This window comes from Equus przewalskii, chromosome 4, assembly GCF_037783145.1.
Source record: "Equus przewalskii isolate Varuska chromosome 4, EquPr2, whole genome shotgun sequence".
NCBI classification, from domain to species: Eukaryota; Metazoa; Chordata; class Mammalia; order Perissodactyla; family Equidae; genus Equus; species Equus przewalskii.
Window position 1 is genome coordinate 15,543,846 of NC_091834.1, and position 26,992 is coordinate 15,570,837.

Consider the following 26,992-nt stretch of genomic DNA (forward strand, 5'->3'; position numbering starts at 1 on the left):
CTGGTGACAAGCCTAGCCTATGGAAAATGCCCCAGCTCGGCCAATGACTAGCCATCACCACCCTACACTCTTACTCTCCTCCAGTGAACTTTCATTTAGAACAGCCCCTCCCAATTCCCTTTTTGTTCTCTGGACTTGCTTGTGGTTCCCTATAGTTTGCGTGTCCCAAATAAACTTATTTTGCTAGTAAAATAACTGGCTATTTCATTTTAAAGTTGACACTGCAGCGGTGGGAACGAAGAAGCAAAATGAGAAAAAGAAAGGAGTGGCCCCTGCACGCCCCGCCCTCCCCTTGCCACCGGCACCACCCCTCCTGCAAGGCCCCGCCTTCACCTCCCCACAGGCCCCACCCCTTTCCACCTGCTCTTCCCTCCGCTTGCCTCTAGCCCCGCCCCCACCGGCCCCGCCCCTCCCCTTCCCACCAGCCCCACCCTCCTCCTCCTGCCGGCCACGCCCTCCGTTTCCCATCGGCCTGAGCTTGGCCTCCTGAGCGCGAGGTAGGCTGGGAAGTGGCTGTCCTAAGGATGGCGGCAGAATTGAAAAGCTGTAGCCGCTCTCGCGGCCCTGAGGGGCAGGGGGCGTGCTGGGGGCGGGGCAGACGCACTCTCGCTCCCTCTATAGCCCGTGGGGCGGGATAGAAGCGGCTCTGCCGCCGTGAAGGGGAGGGGCAGAAAGGGGGCGTTCCCGGCCGCCCTGAAGGGTTGGGGGCGGGGCGTGCGGGCTGGGAGGGGGCGGGGCGTGCGCGCGGGGCGTGGCGGAGGCGTGGCCGCGCCCTCGGCCCGGAAGTGCGGGGTGCGGGGCGCGGGGCACCGACGGCCCCTGGCGGCCGCGGGTGGAGATTGCGGCCGGGCGGGCGGCGCTGGAGCAGCGGCAGCGGCGGCGGCCGCGGGGCCCGGCGAGCATGTAGCGGCTGCGGGCGACGTGGGGCTCCCGGGGCGGGGCGGGCCGGGCCGCGGGGGCGGCTCGCAGCGACATGGAAGAGGAAGGCAAGAAGGGCAAGAAGGTGAGCGTGCGTGGGCGCGTCCTCACCGGCGGGAGGCGGGCTGGACCCCAGGGCGAGGCGGGCGGAGGGGCCAGGGCTCGGGGGGGACAGGGGAGGATCCCTCGGGACCTCCTTTCCGTCTGCTGCTGTGGGGCGCAGGGAGGTCCGGCTTGGAGAGGTCCAGGGAAGGGAGGTCTGATTTGAGGAGGCCCGGCGTGGAGAGGCCTGGGACGGGGAGGCCCGGCGTGGGGAGGTCCGGGGGCGCACACGGTTGGAGGTGACCGTGGCGGGCGGGCTGAGGTCCCTGGGCGGACGGCGCACGGTAAGGCCCGGGACAGGGCCGCGGGAGTCGGTCTCCGCGGATGGGATAGGAGGCGAGCCCCTGGACAATGGGCTTAGGTGGTCCCGCCGGCCCGGCGGGCGGGGGAGGAAGGAGCCACGCCTTTCCGCCCCTTCCGGTCAGTGACTCTCCCCAGACCCAGGCTCGCCACATGGCCTTTCCTTCGGGTCAGTGACCAGGGGCTGCAGAGGAGCTGGCCCCGGTTAGGGCCCGGAAAGTTTTGCACGGTTGGTATCTTAGAGACAATGGGGTGTAAGCTTAATGTGGAAACAGTTGCCGCTTAGTTGGCTTAAATTTTTTGATGTCAAGTAAAAGCAAAAGCTGTGCTTCGCTGTACAGCCAGTTCACGGGTTGAGTTTTGCCCTACCTAGTAGCAGCTGAGTGATTTTAATGACGTTACATTTGGCACTTGGATTTCGGACGTAGTTCAAGACAACGCTCCTTAGTTTATGTAGTTTTAAGAATGTGGCTTTAATTAAAGGTTAGAGTAGTTGATAAACTCAGCATTGTAAGGAGACTGAAATAACCACTTGGGATAAGCTACCATTAAAATGGAAAATGGGTTTCCATGAAATGCATGTGTTTCAGATACAGTCTTTATGTCTTACCTGTCGTTTTCGTTTTAATAAGTGTGTGTGTGCACTTTTAAGCACAAGTTTAAAACAGACCTTGATAAATCCTATGATTTTACCACCCTCCGCTCTTCAGAGCCAGCTATGTCCTCCAATGACGATTACTCATCACCTTGTTTCACAAGGTGCCCCATTTAAAAAAGGTCATGTTTGAAATCACGTATAGCTGGGTGGTCTTCTGGGGATTGTGTGGTGCTGCCTCTCTCACTTTCTTTGCTCGTTGTTTTGTTACATTATGGACATGCATGTCTAATTTAAGTGCTATATCTGTTGCAGTTACCTACAAAGATAGTTTAAGTCTGGAAACAGCCTAAGAAGGTGATTCAGCCTGCAAGCATTGGACTGCAGAGGGATGCTGCCCACCATAAGGGGGGAAAGCTGAGTTTGATGTTTCTACTAAAGCTGGTAGAAGCCTCCAGAAGATCTTCAGTCAATTCCATCCTTCCCTGTCGCAGACAGACAGGTGGGCCAGGGCCCTTAGAGGAGATGACCTGTCCCCAGTGCTCTTGGCTGCCAGCATTCAAGAGAATTGCTAGCTCACTCCCAGCAAAGCACCGGTCCTAGCCACACAGCATCTTCCACAGTCAGGCCAAATGGTGCCTGGTAGGAAGAGTCATTCCTTTCAAGTGGGTGCTAACCTGTCTGATGGAGAAGGATGGGATTGACTGAATTTCTTCTAGAGCATTCTGCCAGCTTTGGTAGAAACGTTAAAACATTCAGTAATATTGAGAGAGACAGAGAGAAGCAGTAAGACATTTCTGAGGTTTTGGAGTAGAAGTGAAAAAACCAGTAAAACTGAAGAATTTTGGAGTTGGGGGCAGTGGAAAGATTTAGGCGTAGAAAAGGTTAATGATGAATTTCATTGTCTCTATTAGAGGAGACAGTTGCTACCTCTTATCAGTTGTTACCTCATTGCCTGAGCCTGGAGTTTTGTGTTGTCTCTATATGCTGTCACTGCCCCAGCTCATTTTCCCACAGGCAGGCCAGACAGAGAGCTCTGGGGCATGGCTTCTTATCCAGGCCATAACTTAGCACAGTGTACCGGTTGCTCTCGGCCAATTGCGAGCTGGCAGACCTTCCTGCTCTGCTCCCTAGTCAATGTCAGGTCACTTCCAACTCGTGAAATTTGGTACTTAAGTTGTTCTCATTACCTATTTTAGAGATACCTATTTTCAAACTTATATACAAATTCAAGCTAAAATAGCAGAAGTAATGACAATAGTTTTATAAAAGTACAGTTTAGACATTTAAATTCTCTTTCCAGGTTAGCGCTGTCAAAAAATGCCGATTTAGACCTTTAAAAATGTGGATTGGTGAGCTTTTTCTGGTCTTCAGACATTTGTCTTGGTGTTTGTCAAGCAGTTATTCAGGCTTGTTCTCACGTGGCCTATTTCCTCAAGGTAGGAATCAGTGAGCTGCCAGAGAACCAGTAGACCAGAGTGGATCTCATATAAAGTGGCCCCAGGTACAGCCCTGTTCTTTCTCAGGCTACCCTGGCACATATGATGAGGGTGATTTGACCCCCCTGTAATGTCCCGTGGAAGGCGCTGGGTGATAGGGATGCAGGAGGAGCCAGTGGGGAGATGGGTAGGTCCTGGTACTTCTGGGCGATGAGTGTGTGGACATAGAAGTCCACTGGCTGCTAGAGGTGTGGGGCTTGGGGAGTAGGAATGACCACAGGGTCACTCTCCTGCCTGGATGTCCCCAGAGTGACTAGTACCTTTCAGACCACAAGTCCTGATTTGGAGTTGGGAGAATGAGACTGCCTTCTTACAAAATAGACCCAAGTTGTGTGTATTTTGACACTATTCTGTTAGGATGTGCTTTCTTTTTATAAGAAACTTAGGTGTGCACTTGAGTTGGAATGTGCGCATTTTTAGAAAAACAGTTGACTCAGGTGAGCGTGTCAGACTGTGAGAAGCCACGGCCATGGGAGGTCACCATTGGGCCTCAACCCCATTTGGGTCCTGGCTTCTGCTGCTGTTAGGTCATAGGTCATACTACTGGTGGCTATGATTTCAACCTGAACAAAGTTAGATATTTTTACATCGATCTACTTTATTTGCATTCTTTAGCTGAAAAAAAAAAAGTTTATAAGTTACTCTGGAAATGTATGACTGGATATTAAATGATAATTAGGAATTATTAACTTTGTTGCGTGTGTAATCTTCATAATATGTTTTGTCAAGTTATGATCTGATAGCCGTAGATACTGAGATGTTTATAGGTGAAATACTATGATTTCTGAGATTTGTTTTACTCAAACTAGAAAAAAAAGAGGAGAGAGAGCTGAATGCTTTGGCAGTGAATATTCATTATTCTGTCTACTTCTGTGAAATTTTGAGAGTTTCCATATAAAAAGGGAGAAGAGCTCCTAGGTTATCAGCTCATGTACCTGCCAAATCATCCTTCAGCCAGTGTCTTTGAGGAGCTGGCAGCTTGGGCTGGACCTGCACCTTTAAAACTTTTGTAACTCCAGCCATCAGGCAGCTACACCTTTTCCATTACTGTGTGCATGTGTGTGTAAGTGTTTATAGCTGGAAAGAAAGTTTAAAGAAATGGTGCTTGTTCCAAGCAATGCACTCTGATTTTTTTATGTCGTTCTTTTTTTTTTCATTAAAATAACTGCTGGTTATCACCTACTAAATTGCTTTTATAACTAAGTTGATTCTGTGGCTGTCACAGCTGTAACATGGGTTAACAAAGTGAATTGGGCCTCTGTACCTTGTTATGTCTTTCCTCTCAGATAGTTGTCAAGTGATTCTTGTGGGGCAATGTGGCACCCCGGGGTGAGGAGGCGGGAAGACCAGGGCAGGAGGTGCCTGCTGGAGACCATAGGTCAGACGAGTCCAGAATGACCGGCAAATGTGAGGCTCATTCCTCTCTGATTTGGAGAGTTACTATTTACATAGTATCATGCGTTTATTAATCTTCAACATTAGGAGCTGTAGAGGCCGCGCCCAGATTCTGTTACCCACTGACCATGACAGTGTCGATTGAGAAAGTGCATCAGAATCTTGTAGTGCTTGTCTGTTACTGCTCTGACCATCATCGAGAGGAAGGTAGCGAACAGGGAAACGTTTCTCTTAGCAGTGGTACTGATTGGGGGGCTGCTTTGAAGCGGGAAGGGCCGTCCGCATTTTGCCCCATGAAGTAAGGGACAAGTGCCTATTGTACCCAATGGTTTTTGTCGCTGCAGTTAACTGTTGGTCTTAATGTTTCTTCATTTCTGTTAGCAGTAATAACCCAGCTTGCCCGTCCTGATCCCCACTCTGCTGTGAGTTAACAGCCACAGTTAAGTACTGTAGATTTAGCTGATGGACATGAAATCATCCTATTTATTTATCTGAGTGCCTATTACATGCTTAGTATAGTGAGAAGAAGGGCTGAGGACGCTGTATTTTGTTTGAAGAGTAAGCTGCTCACGTAACATTAGAGAATGAGAGAGGGTCAGTGCCATGATGTCAGGAGAGACCTGGGTGGGTGTCAGCTAATTCCCTGTGGAGGACCGTGTACGTAACGTTCAGAAGCAGGAGGGGTGGAGGCCAAGGCCTCACAGTGCTGGGAGGGCTGGGGGCGCGGTGGGGGAGTTTGGGTTTAGTCCTGCGTGCAGCTGAAGCCACTGGAGGTTCTCGGTTATTCCTTTAAGAACCGTTCATTGGCACGGACTGTGTGCCAGGCGCAGATGCTCGGGAGACAGGTGAGTCAGATGTGCTCTGTGGCCACAGGGCTTGAAGCAGAGCTCAGAGGACAGATGAGGGTGGAACTTTAGGAAGTGAGCTTTGAGAAGAGTGAATAAGAAAACCTTTTTGTTATGAAGACATCAAGTAGAAGCATAGAGAAAATCTTGTAATGACATCCCTATGCCCCAGCTTCAAACATCGTCACTGCATGGGCAGCTCGTTTGAGGTACAGTTTTTCCTCATCCACCCCTGCTCCCCTGGTGTTGTGGGCTGAACCATGTGCCCCCCAAATTCATATGTTGAAGCCCTAACCCCAGGCACCTCAGAGGGGCTCTGAGATATGGCCTTTAAAGACATGATTTAGGTTAAATGCAGTCACTTAGGGTGGGTCCTGATCCAGTCTGACTGGGGTCCTTATGAGAAGAGGAAATCAGGGCACAGACACGCACAGAGGGACGACCACGTGAGGACACAGGGCGAAGACAGCCGTCTGCATGCCACGGAGAGAGGCCTCAAGAGGAGTCGGCCCTGCTGACACCTTGATCTCTGACTTCCAGCCTCCAGAACTGTGAGGAATAAATGTCTTGCTTGAGCTGCCTGGTCTGTGGTGTTTGTTAAGGCAGACAAAGCAGGTTATTCTGAAGCAAATCCTGGTTGTCAGACTGATGTGACAGGAGTCTAGTTCAGTGGCCCTGTTCTCGGACCACGTGGTGGGAATCGCTTTCAACCTAGCCCAGTGGTTCTGAGGACCTGGTCTCAGCTGTTGCGCCAGACATGGATAAGCTATTCAGAGCAGCGGGACGACCCACACTGCACTCTGTGTGGGCCACAAACCGCACTCTCTGTGGCCTGTGGCCCGTGATGGGCTTTGAGCCTTAGGTCTGCAGTGGGGGAGTGGACTGAGCCTCGTGTCATCTTTGCACAGCTTCTGTGTCATTGCTCTACATTGACACTTTCTGCTGCTCAGCTTGCTCTTTCTTATTCCTCAATCCGAGAACAGCGGCTCTTCTTGAAATACGACACTCAGTTTTGATGATTATGCAGTTGTAAGGGAGTTTAGAGTTGGATTTGTCACTTTAGTAGAAAGAAAAAGGAAATTTCTTCCTTAGCTCTGTGCCAGTGCCAAAAATGTTACAGTTTTTCCTTCTAAGTGTACCTGTTCAGTAGCAGTTTTTTGTTGGATTGTCTTAAGAATTAGGGCATTTGATCACAGGCGTGCAGTGAAAATAATCCTCTTTAATAAGTGCCGTAGGAAGTTGGAATTTGGGCTTTTGTTCAAGGCTTAGGATGGTGAACTGCAGTGTGTATCTTGTAACCTAGGAGGTGGAAAGAATAGTTGAATTCTGAACGTGTGAGAACAATGGTGAGCCCGACCCTGTTGTGTCCCTGTTCTTAAGGAAAACCCGGTGTGGGAGTAACCCATTTGCGGTAGGAGATGCCGTTTCCCTATGTTGTTACTTGTGACTCTGAGAAGAAAAAGAGAGAAACTTTTATTATTTGAATCTTTATTATCCATTCCATAGTTTAAAATCCCGTGTTAGTTTTTTCCAAAAATCGAATATGCTTCCTGTGTGTGTTGCCATGAACTCCGCAGTCAGCTGTGATGTAGAATATTCTGTTTTCCTCTTGCTATTTACATGGTGGGGATATAGGTGATTAATTTAATGCCTTAGGGCAGACCTACATGTCAGGTATGTTACCCTGCATGTCACATGTCAGGAAATGTTCCAGGTCTGACCGTGTCTAATTGTTGTATTACCACGTAGACACGTCACTCTAAACAGCTCTTACATTTTATGTCTGTGGTACACATGGTAGCTGAAGCAGACCTGTCCATTGTACATCTGATGTCAGGCCCATTTCAGGCTCTGTTCTAAGCCCTCTTTCTGCTAATATTGTGCATCTTCAGCTCCCCTCTTTGGAAGAGGTGTATACAGCGACTGTCTGCTTTTTCCAGCCTTCCCACCTAGCGTTTTATTATGAAAATTTTTTAATACACTGGAGTTGAAAGAACTTTACAGCATATATCCGTACACTTACCACCTAGATTCTACCATTAATGGGTGCTATACTTGTTTTATCGCATTTCTAGCCATCTATTCATCCCTCTACCCATCCAGCAACCCATCTTATTTTTCTGATGCATTTCACGATAAATTGCAGGCATCAGTTCATTTTGATCTAAACATTTCATCATGTTTATCGTTAACTAGGCTTCAAGAGTTGTTTTCTTTTGCTGTAAAACTGATAGGCAGTGAAATATACACGTTTAAGGTACATTTGCTAAATTTTGACAAATGCATACCCCTGTGTAACCCAAGCCCCTGCCAAGAAATAGAACACTGCCATCACTCAGAAATTTCCCTTGTGCCTCTTAGGATGTCCCTTTCCGAGGCAACCACTGTTCTGATTTTTTTCCCACTGTAGATTAGTTCTGTCTAGATTGGCTTTATCTGCTCTAGAACTCCATACAAATGGATTTGTACAGCATATATTCTTTTGTGTAAAGTTCCCTTTACTCACATAAGGTTTTTGAGACTCATCCATGTATCCAGTGTTGCCTGTATCAGTTACTCGTGAGTAGTATTCTATTGTATGTATGTACCACAGTTTGTTTTTTCATTCACCTCTTGTTGGACATTTGGATTCTTTCTAGTTTTTGAATTATTATGAAAAGCTTCTATGAACAGTTGTGAGCAAGTCATTGCATGAACATATGTCATTTCTCTTGGGTAAATACCTAATGATGGAATTGTCAGGTTGTACGGTAATTGTACATTAAACTTTATAAGACACCACCAAGCTGTTCCCTACTGAAATTTTGTCAGCTAATTCTATCAGTTATTGAGAGAGGGGGTGTTAAAATCTCCAGTTCTTGTTTTGGATTTGTTTGTTTCTCCTTGTAGTTTTGTTAGTTTTGGTTCTATATATATATATATATATATATATATATATATATATTCTTTCTTTTTTCTTTTGAGGAAGATTAACTGTGAGCTAACATCCGCCACCAGTCCTCCTCTTTTTGCTGAGGAAGATTGGCCCTGAGCTAACATCCATGCCTGTCTTCCTCCACTTTATATGTGGGACACCTACTGTAGCATGGCTTGATAAGTGGTGTTTAGGTCTGCACCCGGGATCTGAATTGGGGAACCCCGGGCCGCTGAACTGGAGTGTGTGAACTTAACTGCTGCTCCACTGCACCAGCCCCCTGGTTTTATGTATTTTTGAAGCTCTGTTCTTAAGTAGATACACATTTGGGATCATTTTGTCTTGTTGAAAAGGTTCTTTTTCATTGTGAAATGACCATCTTTATTTCTGGTAATATTCCTTGTCTTGAAGGAAGAATATCAAACTTTGTCTGATATTGGTATAGCCACACCAGCTTTCTTGTGCTGCGTGCTTGCATGGCGTGTCTTTCGGTATGTCTATGGCTTTGCATTTAAACTGTACCCTTTATAAACAGCATATGGTTTATACGCTTTTATGTCTTCCTTTTTTATCTGGTCTGACAACTTTGTCTTTTGATCCTGCCATTCACGCTTAATGTGACTGTTGACATGACTCTGTCTGTCTGCCATGGGGCTCTTGTTTTCTAATTCTCCTCTTTGTGCTTTCTTCCTGTGTTCCTCCTTTTCTGTCTTCTTTCAGGCTGAGTATTTTTAGTATTCCGTTCTCTTGCTAAGTGCTCTTAGCCGGATCTCCTCTAGCAGTTACAACACGCCTCCTCAACTTGTCACAGACTGCTGTCAATTAACGTTGTGCCATTTCTGGTCTAACGTAAGATCTCAGCAGTAGCATTCCATTTCTACTTCTTCCTGTCGTTTGCAGAATTTTGACATACAGTTTATTTCTATACATGTAATATTATATTATTTTTGCTTTATTTTTTTTTTGCTTACTTTTTTGGTGAGGAAGATTGACCCTGAGCCAACATCTGTTGCCCATCTTCCTCTTTTTGTTTGAGGGAGATTGTCCCTGAGCTAACATCTGTGCCAGTCTTCCTCTGTTTTGTATGTGAGATGCTGCTACAGCATGGCTTGTTGAGCAGTGTGTAGGTCCATGCCTAGAATCTGAACCCTGGGCCACTGAAGCGGGGCGTGTGAACTTGACCACTGTGCCACTAGATGGCCCTCTTTTTGCTTTAAACAACTGATTTTTCACCTTTTTCTATTGAAATAATTTTAAATTTACATAAAAGTTGCAGAAATAGTACAAAGAGCAGCCATATACCTCTACCCAGGTTCCGATTGTTAATGTTTCTGAACTGTTTAAGAATAAATTGCACCTTTGGTATGTTATTTCCTCAGTACATGGGCCCTCCAGCCTCACCTCACTAAGACCTTGCAATCAGGAAAGTAACATCAATCCAATGTTACCGTCACTTCAGGAACCCCACCCACAGTTGCTGATTGATGTCTGTTTACCCCATTCCTGGTGATGCTGCCTGTGGTCACTTGCCAGGTTTCTCCATTTTAAAGTTCTCATTTAATCTTATTTCACTCAGGAGACTGTAATCCTTTACTATCATCATTTCTTTTGAAGCTCAAATTGTCCAAAACTCAGCCAGTAGGAGCCACGAACGGCTCTGGTGTCTTTTCATTTTTAATTGTGGTGAAAATCCCATAACATACAGTTTACCATCCTAATCATTTTAAAGTGTGCAGTTCGGTCATGTTAAGCACATTCACACTGTTGTGTACCTGGTGTCTTTTGACAAGTCCCCGTTCTTTGAGCTCTTGCTTCCATCTCCTGCAAGATTTTTCAGGCTCCTCTGATGCTTCCTGGCCCAGCCCTGTACCAGACATTGTCCAGGGAGCCCTGGTTTCTCTCAGTGGAAATGGTATTTAGAAACCAAGATCTGGTCGGTAAATGTGCTCAGTGCTGCTAGGGTATTGTTACTTTTAGGTCCAAGAGTTCATGATCTTGATCTGTGAGAGGGTTATTCTGATACAGTCTATTATGGGAATAGGAACCTCTTTTGGGGTATTTTTTATGGACAGTATTTTTTGGAGAGCTCTCATTTCTGCATGGATAGTTTCTTTATTCCTCTTTAGGGCTGAGTGGCATTTTCTCCTGTGGTCATGTGATTCATTTAAGCAGTAGCCTGTCTGTGGACTGTTAGCTTGTCGTTTTGCTCTGACAGAAAAACGCAGTGATGAGCTTTTCACTAACCTTTCACAGGTGTGCAAATATAGCTATAGGATTAAGTACTGAAAGCGCAGTTGCCAGGAAAGCTTATGTACTTTTGTAATTCTAGTAGATATTGACAAATTGTTTTATATAGTTGTACCAGTTTTTATCCCTAACCGCAATTTATGATGAGAGCGCGTTTTCAAATATCCTAGACCACTTAGCCCAACCAAACTGTTGAATATTTGCCAAGCTCATAGATGCAAATGGTGTTCGCTAATAGTTTTGGGATTTTATTTTCCAAAATGAACTTAAATTCTTTTCTCTTTTTACTAAAAAATACGTTTATATCTCAGAAAATACAGCAAAATTTATTCAAGGAAAAATCATGAGAAAAATCTGACCCGCTAGAAACAGCTATTATTAGAATTCTTCAGATTGCTTTCCTGTGTGTGTATACTTTTCTGTGTTGGCGTACACGGTCTGAGTCCCTTGGTATCATTTATTTCAAACACTTGGTGCCCACTGGGTACAGTGCTTTCTGGGGAGCTGTTACTGCCTTCCCGAATCTCCCTCACCATCTAGTGGGGTGGGGGGTCTTACTGCTGTGAGGTTGAGAGATCTGGGTGCTGCGTTAGAAGGGGCCGGGGGCAACGGGTCAGGATGTGCACTGTGCAAAGTGAGCAGATTCTCCAAATGCTCCACCCCCCCCCGCCCCTGCGTCATATGGTCCTTTTATTGCTGGAGAAGCAGAGCTCACACTGCCTGCCCCTGCTGGGCTGCTCCTCTGCTGACCAGCATAGGTTTCCGTAGCTATGTCTGGCACGTGTAGAGGCAAGCAGGAGATGGAGCACGCCTTCGAAGTAACATTAGGAATGGAGTTATTTAGCTTGGAAGGAGGTTGAGAAGTCAGCATAATCTGATTATGGATGTCCCTCCCCAAGATTCTGTTGTGTTTTAATACTTGTTATAAAGAAACATCTGTGGACCCCACTTCTGGGGTCACCGACCTGTGTCTATATAAAGTGCTCTCGTAAGGTTACTCCCAGAGCTGTCATTTTGTTGAAATTACCAGAGGCAGAAAAACCTGTCGCAGCACGTCCTGTTAGCGGTATTTCATCTCCTGGTATATGCAGGAAAGACGACATTCCACATCCAGGAATTTCCCAGAGTACCAAGTACCTACGTGGGAAGTCCTCATTTCCAGAGCTCTTCCCATGTGTCTGGATCCTCCACATCATCACAGACTTGGGGTTGGCTCCCCAGTGCCACCTCTGTTGTAGTGAGAGGGCATGGTTTGACCTTTACAGAAAAGGTCCTTGGAACCTTTTTCAAAAGGCCCTCTGCCTGCCTTGTCTCCTTGAGTGTCCACCTTCAGCAGTGGAATGTCGTTTCTAACCTCCCTGTCTTCCATTTTTGGATCTCAGACATAGAGGGCTAAGAGGATTGTACGTATGATTGGTTCCTGCCAGGCCTCCCTGGGGCTCTCTGATTCTTTTATTTATTCATTTATCTGCTCACTTTCTTTGATCTTTCATCCCCACTGCTCTTTCTTGCCCTTCTTTCATTGACAGCCATCCTAACCTATTTAATGGGGGTTCTTTTGTTAGTGTGTGTTCTTGTAAAATGTATGTTATTTTGATGTCTGGTTCTTTTTTCTTTGAAGTAATTTCAAACTTACAGAAAAACTGCAAGAATAACACGAGGAACTCCCATGTACCCTTAGCAGGATCAGCGCTCAGGTGCTGTCCGCTGTGGAAGCAGTGTTGCATGTGCGCTGCCCGCCCCTTGCTCTCAGCAGCTGCTCAGGGTCTGTGTGCACACCTCCTGTTGGCCATGCCAGTCCTTCCCGGTTGCCCGTCTCCGTGGGGTCAGGCGCTAGTGGAGTTGCTCACTCGCCTTGCCAGTGGCAGTGCCTCCCCTGGGGGCGCTTGCATGGGTCACGTGAAGATTTGATGCAGGGAGGAGCCCAGACGGCGAGCCCGCGGCTCTGTGTGTGAGCCTCTGTGCGGTATGCTCTGTGGCCAGGGGCTCTGTCGGACGGCCACCCTTTGGTTGTCGTGTCTAGTGCATTGGGCTATGGGCAACTCACGATCAGTAATGCGGACAGCTGCAGCCTTCTGTGGACTGTGCACCTCAGGGGTGAGGGAGGCAGGCTTTACCGTCCGTGACCTGGGTCCGACCTGGTAGGCGAGCCCACAGTGTGGGTGAGCTAGAGGATCTTGCTTCCTCTGGGCCGCCTGCTTGTGGAAGTAGCTGGGTTTTACCCTTAACTAGAGGTGTTCTTTCCGTCTTCCAGGGAGCAGTTCTGGAGCTCCCTGGAGCTGGGAATGTAGTTTGGAGAGAACTCGTCATCAGAATTGGGGGCAAAACATCACTACTTTTCTTAATGTGGCTGCTCCTTTTCTTCATCCCATTCCCTCGTGGCTGCTCTTCCTCTTCATCCCATTTCCTTTCATCCTGTTCCCTCATGGGTGTTTCCCCCTTCATTTCATGACCTCATGGGTGCTCCTCCCCTTCATCCCGTTCTCTCATGGGTGCTTCTCCCCTTCATCCCGTTCTCTCATGGGTGCTCCTCCCCTTCATCTCATTCCTTCCATCTCATGTTCTGGTTCCTTTGGTGCAGGTTCAGGCAGCGCTTCCTGCCCAGCCGCAGGAGAAGTTCTCTGGTCAGAAGGTTGGAAGCACATAGGTGTCAGGGGAGTCCTAAGCTCCAGGCCAGACTGGTTCCAGAGTTCCCTGCATCTGTGGGGCTGGTCACAGGAGCCCTGAGGAAAGTGGGGACTTGGCCTCACTGCCACCTGGGCGTCCTTCTGTAGAGGCACATGCTCACATTCGGCTACACTGAGAGGAAGTTATATAAAATCCAAGCACGGATGAAGCGTCTTCTGTGTCCTGCTCTTAGCTGTGCATTTGGCAAGCCTTGCTGTGCAGTGTCACACTTGCCTCCAAGTCCTCCCATTGTCTCTGCAGTGTCTCTCCCAGTTACATGGCTAATGAAAACAGCAAGCACAGCCTAAACGCAAGACCACAACCAGTGTTCAAGTCAACACAGGAACATGCGGGGTTTCCTGCTTACCCCACCCCATAGGTCTTGCCTCCCAGGCTGGCCTCTTGAAGCTTCTCCTATTTGCGAGACATTCTGGAACATTCAGAGAGTATACAGGTCTTCACCATCGACAAACTTAACTTCTCCTTTTCTAGATTAGGAGATTTGACCCTGAAGAAGTTAAAGTGAGCTTGCTCAGAAACACACTCTAGTTTCAAAGTTGTAGCTCAAACTCAAGAGTCCTGGAGGCAGGTAGAGGCGCTTGTGGGCTGAGGGTCTTAGATGAAGGGATGCTCTGCCCAAGACCCTCAGACTGCCGTGTCCTTGGAGCCAGCGCTGAGAGCAGCCTGGTTAGCGGTCTCCCCTCTCACTGAGCAGGGTGACTTGTGGCTGGGAGGGGGAGCCCCGGCAGTGTTCTTGGTTTACTTTTTTTGTTCTTTTTAGCTTTCGCATTTGGGTTTGCAGAATAGTTGGACTTCCAGAATAATGTCCCTCAACTGACTACACAGCAGTGGCTAGAAATGTGGGGAGGCCGCCCGTGGGCTCTGTGTGCTGGAGGTAGTAAGGAAGATGGGCTGGTTTGATAGGGAGACACACTAGTTGACTAAGGAAGATGCGCTGGTTTACTTTGCGTCTTTTTGTGTACAAAGCCTGTTTGGTTTTTGCCAGCAGTTTCAGGGTGCTCCCTGCCTCTTAAACTTTTTAAAAAACTGTAAACAGCGTCAGTGGGGTTTGCAGAAGGAAGCTGTGGTTTCTGGTCTTCCTGTTCATTCACATGTTTTTTTAGAGGGAGGGCTAACATCTGACCATATTTTTCAACAAGATCAGAAGTGAACACAGGAGAATGCACAGTAACTGTCGGCAGAGCGGGAGGAACCAGAATTTCTCCAAAGAAATTCCTCCTCAAACTGACTTTCCAACGGGGTGTTCCATGGAGAATGAGGTAGGTGCAAGTCCAGCAGGGAAAGAGCCATCTAGAGTGATCCTTTGGGTCCCTCAGGGGTGCGTATGTGAGCTAGGATGACCTGATGCTGTGACCCCTGTTATGGGAAGGTGGGGTAGAGAGTTCCTGCCAGCTTCTGGGTCTGAGAACTGGTAGCTGTGGGTGGTTGGTGAGCAAGATGAGCTGTTTGTAGGTCCTTGGGTTCATCCATCCTAAGCCAAGAATAAGAGGCCACAGTGTCACGGCTGCTGGGGAAGAGCAATCTTCATGTGGATTTTTAGTCATTTAGGACCCAAGATCTGAGCTGGAAGTGATTTAGGGAAAAGGTCAAGGAAAAGAGCATGCTCACATCCAGTCAACTAGAGCCTGGAATTGGTCCGTGACGCCCATGGGAGAACCAGGGACGCTGTGTGTTTGTCACCAGAGCAAACCGGCAGCAGTGCAGGAAGTCCGGTTCATGCCGACTCCTGAGATGGGGAACTCACCGTCTGCAGAAGGTCTGAGGGCACGCGCTGTGTCATGCTCATCTTTAGGCCTCTGTAGCAACTAAGAAAGCTTCTTCTTCTGTTGGTAGGCACCTAAGTACTTGACTTTTTAAATAAAGATAGCTAATCTGTTGACTTGTGTTGTGGTAAATGCTGTAAGTTAGTTGAAATTAAGATAGACAGTGTTGCAATGTGGGTGAAAACAAAAGGTGCTCTTTGTCACGGAGTTTAGGAGAGGATTTGTCACAGTGTCTTGTGCACCCGGGGCAGGTGTGACTCTGTAGGGAGTAGCCACTGACCTGCCCAGCTGGACAGAATTGTATTTTTAGGTTTCCCCTGAAACAGGCCTCTTGGAGGGGTCTGCCCAGCCCACACTTCCTTGATCAGTCTCCTCCAGTCGTGGTTCGCACCCGCTGGTAGCCCTGATCACCGCCGCACGCTTGACCCCTCCCTCCTATTAGACTGGGGCTCCTGGGGCAGGGACGGGTTTCCGTCTCATTATAGCCCCAGTGCCAGGCATACTAAGCACTCATTAGACATTTGCTGAATGCTGAACTCAAGGACCACCATGCCTTGTGCTTGAAAAGGCCTGCACCCTTGTTCAGGGGCAGCTTTGTGTTATTACAGGATTAAATAAGATACGTATGAGAGAATGCCTGAACACTATCCCCGAGGCGCCTTGGGTCCCTAGTGCATTTCCTTCCCTCCTAGACTGTCATGCACTTTCTCCAGAAAATGCTACCCTTAGTGTTGTGCACATGGAGCCAGTTGGTATGTGTCACCTTATTATTAACTTTGGTCCCCTAGTAGAGGCCACTGTCCCACACGTGAAATGCATTTCTCATTGTAGGTTAATAAACAGATGCTCTGAAGAGAAGTTAGCCTCTGAGAATTTGTTTAGGAGATGTACTAACTCAGAGCCTGGTTACCCCAAGTGAGCTGATAAATTGAGCTTCAGTCTAACAAAACTCAGGGCCAGCTGTTGGCATCCGGGCCTTCTTCCAGGAAAGTGCTGAGTGGGCCAGAGTTAGCATATGTGTGTTTGTCTAAGAGCTACATTTTAGGTTTCCAACTTCAAAAGTTGTTTCAAGCATAAGATGGAAAATATTGCAAGAATATTGTAAAGATCTAAGGATCGTTTCCAAACCAGTCCAGAAACTTCCGCACAGTTATAAGAACAGCATGTGTTCCACGTGAGAAGTGTACACGATGCTGGGTGGTGCCTCAGAAGCCTTGCCTTTCCTCCCTGGCTCCCTGCCTTGGACCCTTGGCTGGTTCCTTTAACCCTCAGGGCCCCTGTTTCCTCACAAGCGACTTAGGCACAGATGGACCCCAGTTGCACCCCAGTGCTGGGGCTCCATTCGTGAAGAGAAATGGCATTTAGTTTTGTGCTCCTTCTGGAGGCTAAGTTGGTCTTTTTGTCTTTTGGGGGTCGAAGATTATAAGGTCATTTTGGTGATGATGAACATGATCACTCAATAAAAATACTTGTTGAATGAAGAGTGAGCGAGTGCACGGGCTAAAACCACTGTTCAAACTCTGTACTGATTTGGAGAATATTACAGTGAATTGAAGGATCCACGATCGTTTACTGTAATCCTGATTCTATGTGTCAAAATATTCTTAATTATTTCTCAGTTTATTTTTTCAACCAGAACTTCCCTTTACATTTTCATGTTCAAAAGCAACATCAGTTCCAAAACCCTGAGTGCCTTCTTATTCATTGTGTTTCTGGGAAAGCTGAGAGGCCCCCACCATGCCTGCTGCCCCCATCTCCCAGTGTGTGTATTTTCCAGCTCTGTACAGTGGGAGCAGGGCATGCATCAGTGCAACATGCCCGCTGTCCTCAGGTCGAGCAGCTACCACCCATTCTGTGCCGAAAGGGGGTGAGATGGCAGAGGAAAGCTGGTTTACCACGATGCGTTTCTTTATTTTTTAATTTTTTTTGAGATTGGCACCTGAGGTAACATCTGTTGCCAAGCTTCCTTTTTTTCCTTCTTCTCCCCAAAGCCCCCCAGTCCATAGTTGTATATCCTAGTTGTGGGTCCTTCTGGTTGTGCTATATGGGATGCTGCCTCAGCATGGCTTGATGAGTGGTGCTAGGTCCATGCCCAGGATCTGAACCAATGAAACCGTGGGCCGCTGAAGCAGAGCACACGAACTTGATCACTCGGCTACAGGGCCAGCCCTGATGCATTTCTTTATGTAATGGTTTCTGCATTCCACTTTCTAGGAAGCCTCCTCCACCAGCTAAAGTTATTTGGGACATTTTTTTGAAAAGCATGTGGTGCCTGGTGTATTCAAGGCTAAGGGCGAGGCTGCGAACCTGTACCTGCTCCCAATTGGTCACCCTGAGTTCGTGCTCAGCCAGGTGGTCATGTGTGGGGCCCAGGTTGGAGGGGTGCCTCCCCTGTGAAGCACTTTGGTGGGTCCCCTCATCTCTGCCAGCCTGTGAGCAGCTCGAGGGTTGGCACCACTATTCGTCATGGGCTGTGCGTGTCGTCAGAGTAGCACCTTTATAAACAGGCCACTTTGTCACAAAGCGCACCTTTGAAGCATCTGGCTGGTGGTTTTTGTGTTCTTCTGCTTTGGCCTTATTTCCTCTGCTTGTCTGACCTCCTTGAGGGTAGGAATTAGGTATCATTCACGCTCAGCACCTTCCTGATGGCTGGCTGCAAAGGCACCAAACACATGTTCAGTAACCAGCTTTTCTTGCTCCTCTGAGAGGTGCTGGGTGCCAAGCGGTGAAGGCAGAGGAAGAGGGAGTTGGGTTCAACATAGGGAAAACCCTCATATGGTTAGAGGCATCTGCATGGGGTTGTCCTGGTTTCCTTGGCCTGCAGGGGGCCGGACAGAAGCTGCTTATCTGCCCACAGAGGGTCTCTCTTTAGGCTGGGTTGCAGGCCTCGGGCCCCGGGGTCCTTGCCAGTACAGACACTCTGTGTGCAGACTGTAATTTGTGACCTGCAGCTCAACGTTAAGATAACAGCATGGGTTGCATGCGGTCTGTGGACCTGGTGATTTGGCACGGCCTTCTTGGTGAGAGGCTGGCTTTGGCAGTGCCTCGTCTCAAAGTTGATGTCCTGTTGCTCCCAGGCATAGAGGAGTAAGGAGGTGGAACAGCAAACGGGTTGAGCTGAGCTGTTTGTGTGTGCCCTCAGATTGAGAATCAACCACGGTCTGCTCCAGCTGGTTATGATTCAGGAGGCTGAGCTTTGTGGGGTTGCCAGGTAGATGGTGTAGGGACAGATGTTGACCTCTGGCCGATTTCCAATTGTGTATGCCTGTGGAGATTGTAAGTTTTAAAAAGCTCGAGGCTTGTGTTACGTGCCTTGGTATTTCCACCGCCCTGGGGCAGTGCCGCACACATCATAGGAACTGGGAGGCTGTCTGTGCAGCCAGACGAAGGATCAAGCAGAACCTGACTGAAGAGTTGTCTGCGTGCCATCTGATCCCTGGGAGGGCCAGCCAGAGAGGCAGTCACAGTCCAGTGTGGCCTTCCTGTGGTAGGCCTGGTGAAATGTGATGTTTGCCTTGTGATGCAATGTGATGTTTCCAGGATCATTTTCAACTTAAAGTTTACCATTGGTGCTTGTCTGACTAATCATGGGTGACCCTTTCTCATCAGTCCGTATGTGAACTCCACACGGAGACCACCTGGTGCTGTCGCCTGAAGTGCCCCCACCCTCTACCACTTGCCTAAATCGTCCTGGGTCTGAAAGCTCCTGTGGGATTGAGGAAAAGGAAGCCTGAGCGGACCCAGGTGGTCTGTCTCAGAGCTGGGGTCAGGCAGCGCAGGCTCCTCCCAGAGCCCTTTCTGTCCGTTCTGCAGCTCGTCTGTGAGACTGTGGAGATGATACTGTCATTTTATGATGATGTTGCTTGTCTTGTCTTGCTTAACTTTCCATGCTTTTATCTTGTCTCAGCTTAAATGTAAGCCGCCATAGGCAGGAACTATATACTCATGCGTAAAATGAAACTTAATGTTATGGGCAATTTCAAGTATAAACAAAGGCAGAGAGAGAAGTAAACGAAGCTCCATGTGCATAACTTCCAGCTTTAATCATTAGCACGCTGCAGGTCTCATGTCGGTGTTCCTCCACCCCGGCCCGAATGCTGAGGGGCTGTGTTGGGGGTGGGGTGGGGTGGGAACAAGGGGGTGCTCCAGGGTAAGGAACGCGGTGCTCCAGGGCAGGGAGGGAGGTGCTCCAGGATAAGGATGGGGGTGCTCCAGGTTGAGGAGAGAGTACTTCAGGGCAAAGAGAGGGCTACTCCAGAGTAAGGAAGAGGGTACTCCAGTATCAGTTTTAGTGGATTGGTGGAATAAAAACCAGATATCCAAGGGCCAACTATTTTGAGGTAAGGAGTGCGAGCCAAGGAGCAGAGGAGGAAATGAACCTCTGGCTAGAAGGAGGTAGTGTGGGCAGGAGAATGTTGGGGTTCAGTTGGTGGAGGGTTTGCCTTTGTTTGCTTGTTGGTTGACCTGATGTTGCAGAGCTGAGCGTGCTGGTGGCTGTGGGGTGGGACCTGCAGGGTCTGCTGGGAGACCCCGAGGCCTCACCTGCCCCTGGTGAGTGGGGGAGTCACTGCACCTTGCCGTCTGCGAGATTGACGGGCTGATGAGATGCCTCACAGGGTCGTAGGTTCTGTGATGCTGTTTTGTGTGGGATTTGGTGTATGACTGAATTTCCCCCATGCAGAGGAGAAACAGAAAGGAGAGCTTTTAATAAATGTTTGGTGACTTAGATATTTTACGAGTTTCTGTAAGTCTTGGTTGGGGCTAGGCCTGCTGTGGGTCCTGGCTGCTGCGGGTGCTGGGTCCGTGGCCAGGCAGGGAGCTGTAGATCACAGAGAAGACGGGAAAGTGACCTTGGTCTAGTGTAGACCCCCAGCTTTGGATTTTGTGTGCTGTGTGTGGTGATGTTTCCCTTCTGAGGCTGCGTGTTGGTGTCTTGTTTTCTCTGGTTTTACGTTCCTTTGGGTGACTGGGAGCAGTGACCCGTGTGTCTGGGTGCGGCTGCCCAGTGGCCGTGGCATGACTTTCGGAATGTCTCTGCCCTTGGAGGGTGCTCCTGCCCTGTTACGGAGAATGAGAACCAGGCCTTTTCCTGGCTCACAGGAGAGGCCGACCCTCTTCTCCTGCCCCTTGTCTCACTCTGCAGATTTGCTTTGACTAAGGGATTAGCCTTCAGGACCCTCTAGACCCTGAGTAGGGTGTGAGGTCACCCAGGTGCTGATCCGTGCCCCAAGCCACCAAGGTCCTGGCGGAGGGCAGGGAGTGCAGAGAGCACGGGCTGCATTCCTAAAGAAGAGAGAAAGAGGTGGCACTGGTGGCCGTAGGCTGTTGGTGCCGCAACCCTGGGCCCACCTCCCCCGCCTTCTCAGAGGTCTTGGAGTGAAGTGACCCAGCGGAGCTGGGAGGGTCGCATGACGCTATGTATGTGTCTTTGGGGGGATTCTCCCCATTTCTCCCCTCTTCTCACCTGCTGCGGTTACTCGCCTTGAGAATTTATTTGGTCTTGACCTTCTCAGTGTCCATGAACAGGTGAGGGACAGGCCCTTCGGTGCCGAGGCAGCACTAGACCCAGCCCCATCCTGGCCAGTGCCTGCTGGTCTGTAGAACCTGGGCCTCTGGCCTGCGCATCCTTGGTGCTTTTCTCCCCACACTGGCCTGGCCAGCCCCTGTTTGCATGGGGACCGTAGTAGTGGTTTTGCCTACTTCTGCTTGTTAGCCGTAGGTACGACGCAAAGCCTTTGTAAATAATGAACTCCAATCATTGCCGTTTCTGCCTGCAGCCTGGAATTGTGTCGCCATTTAAACGAGTATTCCTAAAAGGTGAAAAGAGTAGAGATAAGAAAGCCCATGAGAAGGTGACAGAGAGGCGCCCTCTGCACACTGTGGTGCTGTCCCTGCCTGAGCGCGTCGAGCCTGACAGACTGCTGAGCGACTATATCGAGAAGGAGGTGAAGGTAAGTCCACAGCCTCAGGACGTGCCTGCCCATCGCCAGCAAAGGCCCCTCTGATCCACCAAATGCTGCGGCTCAAGAGACTCGTCCCCACGCACACCCGCTGTCGTGCCTGTGGTATTGTGTCTGATAACTGGGGACCCAAACCCCAAATTCCTGTCTTCTGGCCCCATTTCTGGTTCTTTCTACAGTAGCAAGCTACCTCCTTTCTCTCGAAGGCGGACCGTGTGTTTTGGTTCCTTGCTCAAGGCTTTTTAAAGCTATTCCATGTGTCATTGTCACAGCCCAGGATGTGGGTCTCCCAAATCCTGTCAAAGCCTGTGCCCAAACCCTTGTGGATAAGGATGACGTGCACCAGTGTAGTTTTAGTCCCTCCCCCAAACACACTACAGTGAGAATAAATGAATGAAAAGGTATAAAGCCACGAGGTCAGAGAGAATGAGAAAGGAGACAACAGTGATGAGTGAGGCCCATAAACGTGGAGAGAGAACCTGTGCAGGTGGGACAGCAGAGTTAGCAGAGCCGACAGAGCTGGACCTGAGTCCCTTCAGAGGACACAGCGCTGTCCAGCTGAACCCTAGGGGCTGGAGGGGCCTGGGGCAGCTTGTGTGCTTGGGAGGGGTTTCCACTCTCGCCTGGCAGTCAGATGAGAGGGGAGGTGGGAGGACTCCCTGGTAAAGACATGAAATTAGGGAGACTGTGGGTGTGGTGACACCTGCCATGGAGGAGGTTGGGGGTGAGACCCGGAGTGAAGACAAGGAAATTAAATCAAAGCCTCTGTACAGAAAGGTGAGAAACTCCAACCCGCTTTCCATGCCAGGCTTTCAGAATGCCAGCAACCAGGCCTCCCCCACGAGAGGATCTGTGGAGGGGTGCTTCTCTGGGGGAGCTGGGCAGCCTGCAGAAGTGCTGCCTGGATACCGACCCTGGGGCTACCACCAGCCAGCCTGGGAAAAACCGACGGTTGGCGACTCCACCTGTGCACACGGCTTCTGTCATGGGCAGCCAAGGGGAAGTGCACTTTTGAGGAAAATGTTTAACCCAAAGATAGAGTCCAAGAGATAAACATGAATGAAACAGCAGTGATGCTGAAAATAGGGGGAAAATATAATATTCTCAGAAAGATAAGAGGAAATATTGTTAACTATGAAATAGCAGGATCAACTTTTAAATAAAGAAAAGGAGACGAGCTTTTGGAATTAAAAGTATCTTAATTGTGTATCTAAAACATTCATTAGAGGGGTTGAAAGATAAAATCAAGAAAATTACCCAGAAAGAATAATCAAAAGACAAAGAGATAGAAAATTAGTAAACAAAAGATGAGAAGAGAAGAAAAGGAAATTACAGATCAATCCAGGGGTTTCAGCATCCGACTCACGAGAAGGAAGAATGGAGAAAAGAGCAGGAGGAGGTTGTTAACACAGTGATGCAAGAACATTGCGCAGAATTCACCGCCGGATGTGACTCTTAGACTGAAAGGATCGTGTCACAATAACCAGAAGTCAGGTCTCTAAAACGTGAGCCTGCAGAGCCCATCCTGAGGAGGTGACTGGAGGGTGTGCTGCGCCGGAGCCCGAGGACACGCCAGGGACGGGGAAGACACGGATCGAGAACCAGGGCTCCAGCACAGGAGGAGCGGAGGGAATTCCAAAGCCAAGGTCCAGAACGAGAATGTGAGGAACAGTCCTGAGCAGCTCTGGGAGAGGGGCCACAGATGGTTTTATATGTTTAGGTAGAGGCTGCTGAAGAATGGGGAAGAATTAGAACAGTGCATAAGAAAACAAAGCAAGTGGAGGGAATGCGGGTCCATATTAAACCACGAACATGAAAGGTTGGGGACTTCCGCTTCTGGGAAGGTGGAGTGGACGCACTTGCCCTATTCCTTCCAATAAGAACAACTGAAAATCCTGGATGTTACATAGGCAGCAACATAAGAAGACTGAAAGGTAGAGAGAAGGCGGACCAGCTAGGACTTTGGGATCCAAGGAGTGACCTGGCGTTGAGTTCCCTGAGTTCTTTTTTCCTCATGTGTCCCAGGCCTGGAGCTGAAGAAGCCACAGCCCAGCAATGCCAACAGGTGCAGACAAAACCCCATGAAGCTGCTCCCTCTGGACAAAGGGACAGGAGAGGGACAGCCTAGCAGGACAGAATGTGTTTAAAATACCTGCTCAGCTCCAACCAAACACGACAGAAAAACCTGTGGCCCCACCTCCGCCCCGGCCAGCAAAAGCCAAGTGGAGGCCAGCGCCCACCTCACAAGGCCAAGTGGGGAGCAGGGACTTTGACCCCGATGATCCCTGGATGGAGCTGGGTTGTCAGTGGGGGCCACATGGGAAACCTGGACTTATGCCCTCAGACAGCAACGATGATACACACGCTCCCTCATGTCAGTAGGGGCCACGTGGGGAGCTGTAGTGGCCACCATGCCCCCCACTCAGGTGGCAGCAGAGGCCAGTGGGGAAGTGGATCCTCCATCTCCACTTGGCAGCAGCGGGGTGCACTCTCTTCCCACCTGCTCTAGTGGGACGAGAGCAAACTCTCTATTATTTTTGACATTGGAATTCTGGAGGAAGGGGCTGAAAAACTGTTAGAGGATTCATGGCAGAAACTTCTCTGATTTGGCAAGAGAACAACTTAGAGATTCAAGAAGCTGAGCCACAAACAGGACAAGCCCAAAGCAGCCCACACGAAGACACCTAGTGAGACTACCGAAAAGAAAGACAGAAAAAGTCTTGAAAGCAATGAGAAAGAACGCTCCACCCATAAGGCAAACAGAATGACAGCAGGTTTCTCATCAGGAACCCCGGGCCCAGAAGGAAGTGGTGCGGCATTCTTCAAGTGCTGAGAGCCCTCGAAGAGTCAGGGATAGTGAGAGAATTCGCAAGCACCTCTGTGCACTCAGAGGACCGACAAATAGTCCATTTCCTCGAAAGGCACAAACTACCACAGGTCACCAATATGAAATAGATAATTTGACTAGCCCTATAGCCATTAAGGAAATCCAGTATCTAATTTGAAAACTCCTGTGTGAAAGTCTCCAGGCCCAGATGGTTTCGGGAGAATTCTATCAAATATTTAAAGAATTAACCAGTTCTACACAGTCTCTTCCAGAAAAATAGAAGGGGAAGGAACACTTTGTAACTCGTTTTGTGAGGGTAATGTTACCCTGATGTCAAAACCAGAGAAAGACAGTGCAAGACAAAAATAAGTTACAGACGTGAATATAGACACTTAAGTGTAAATCTGACAAAACATGGGTGGGATTTATATGCTGAAAACTACACAGCACTGATGAAAGAAGTCAAAGATCTGAGTAAGTGAGTGGAGAGACATGCCATGTTCATGGATTACAGGAGTCAACCTAGTTAAGGTGTCAGTTCTCCCTAGATTGATACACAGGCTCGCCACAATTCCTGTCAAAAATCCCAGGAAGATTTTTTTGTAGATAGACAAGATTACTCTAAAATTTATATGAAAAGGCAAAAGAAGCAGAATAGCTGAAACAGTTTTGAAAAAGAAGATTAAATGAGATGAGTCAGTCACCTGATTTCAAGATGTGTTTTATGGCTACCAGCCGTGAAGACAGTGAGATATTGGCAGAGACTGACACGGCGATCAGTGGAACAGAATCATGAACCTGGAAACAGGCCCACACAAATATGCCCAGATAATTTTTGACAAAGGTGTAAAAGCAATTCGTGGGAGGAAGGACGGTCTTCTCAGCAGACGGTGCTGTGACCATTGGCTACCCATAGAGAAAAAATGAACTTCATCCTAAACCTCACACCTTATACAAAAAGTAACTCAAAATGAATCGCAGACTTAAAGGTAAAGTGTAAAACTGTAAAACTTTCAGAAAAAAAGTAAGGGAAATTGTTCAGGACCTAGGGCCAGGCAGAGTTCTTAGACTTGACACCAAAAAAAAAAAAAAAAAAGAAAGAAAGAAAGAAAGAAAAATCAAACTGGACTTCATAAAATGTAAGTCTTTGACTCTGCGGAAGACCCTGTTAAGAGGATGAAAAGACATGCTGCAGACTGCAAGAAGAAATTTGCAAACTGCACATCTGCCAGAGGCCTTTTATCTAGAATAAAGAACTTTCAAAACTAAGAAGTAAAGAAACCAAAATAATCCAGTTAAACTTGAGCAAAAGACTTGAAAAGACATTTCACTGAAGAAGATCTACAGATGGCACATAAGCCCATGAAAAGATGTTCAGCACACTAGCCATTAGGGAAATTCAGATTAAAACCACGGTGAGACATCATACACACCTGTCAGAATGACTAAGTAAAAAAATTAGTGAGAACACCGAATGCTGGCAAGGGTGTGGTGGATCACTCATGCATGGCTGGTGGGAATGGAAAATGCTGCAGCCATTCTGGAAAACAATTTGGCTGTTCCTTAAAAAACTAAACATGCAGGTCCCATACGACCTGGCAATTGCACTTAGAGTATTTATCCATGGAAATGAAAATTTATGTTGACACGAAAACCTGTACGTGACTATTCAAAGCAGTTTTAGTCATAATAGCCACAAACTGGAAACAGCCCAGATGTCCTTCACTGAGTGAATGGTTAAACAAATGAGCTCCGTCATAGCGTGGAACCCTATTCAGGCGTGAGAAGGAATGAATTACTGATACATTCAGTGACCTGCGGGACTCTCCAGAGAGAGACGCTGAGTACAAAAAGCCACTCCCAGAATGTTACATACCGTTTGATTCCCTTTGTATAACATTCTTGAAATGATGAAATTGTTGAAATGGAGACTTGATTAGGGCTTGCTAGTGATTAAAGAGGACACCAGGTGGGTAGGAAGTAGGTGGGCCTATAAGAGGAATGGGAGGGTCCCTGTGGTGCTGGAATGTTCTGTGACTTGAGCATGTAGTTGTCCTGGCTGTGATGGAACGTTCTGTGACTTGACCGTGTGGTTGGTGTCCTGGCTGTGATGGAACGTTCTGTGACTTGACCGTGTGGTTGGTGTCCTGGCTGTGATGGAACGTTCTGTGACTTGACCGTGTGGTTGGTGTCCTGGCTGTGATGGAACGTTCTGTGACTTGACCGTGTGGTTGGTGTCCTGGCTGTGATGGAACGTTCTGTGACTTGACCGTGTGGTTGGTGTCCTGGCTGTGATGGAACATTCTGTGACTTGACCGTGTGGTTGGTGTCCTGGCTGTGATGGAACGTTCTGTGACTTGACCGTGTGGTTGGTGTCCTGGCTGTGATGGAACGTTCTGTGACTTGACCGTGTGGTTGGTGTCCTGGCTGTGATGGAACGTTCTGTGACTTGACCGTGTGGTTGGTGTCCTGGCTGTGATGAAACGTTCTGTGACTTGACCGTGTGGTTGGTGTCCTGGCTGTGATGAAACGTTCTGTGACTTGACCGTGTGGTTGGTGTCCTGGCTGTGGTGGAATGTTCTGTGACTTGACCGTGTAGTCACTATCCTGGTTGTGAGGGTGTGCTGTCACAAGATGTTACACATTGGATGTAACAGGGTGAGGGATAAATGGATCTCTATTATTTCTTACAACTGCACATGAATTTTACAACTGTCTTAAAAAGTTTAAAAGAAATAAAAAATGATGCAGGAACAAAATTGTGAATTCATTACTTCTTGGCACAGCAGTGAAATAGTATATACCTAGTAAACTATGGTATAAGCACCAAGCAATGATTAAAAAATTATCTGAATCATAAGAAGAAAGGAAGGGGAAGTGGGAGTGGTGATATGAGAGAGTTAAACCTTTCTCTACCATAACTGGAAATCAGCAGATCA

At 48.3% G+C, this 26,992-nt stretch overlaps 1 protein-coding gene across 5 annotated transcripts in view; it reads left to right on the forward strand.

Annotated features, from left to right (window-relative positions):
• Nucleotides 1-811: 811 nt before the first annotated feature.
• CCM2 (CCM2 scaffold protein) overlaps nt 812-26,992 on the forward strand; it is a 50,579-nt gene continuing 24,398 nt past the window's right edge. The window contains exons 1-2 of one of the 5 annotated variants that reach the window (XM_070617271.1): nt 812-1,003; nt 21,044-21,217. In XM_070617271.1, the coding sequence (XP_070473372.1) occupies nt 974-1,003; nt 21,044-21,217 (204 nt within the window). In that variant the 5' untranslated portion in view covers nt 812-973. Of the gene's footprint in view, nt 1,004-14,029; nt 14,763-21,043; nt 21,218-26,992 lie in introns of those variants that run through there. The other 4 variants (XM_008527729.2, XM_070617272.1, XM_070617273.1 and 1 more) reach the window with 4 other exon arrangements.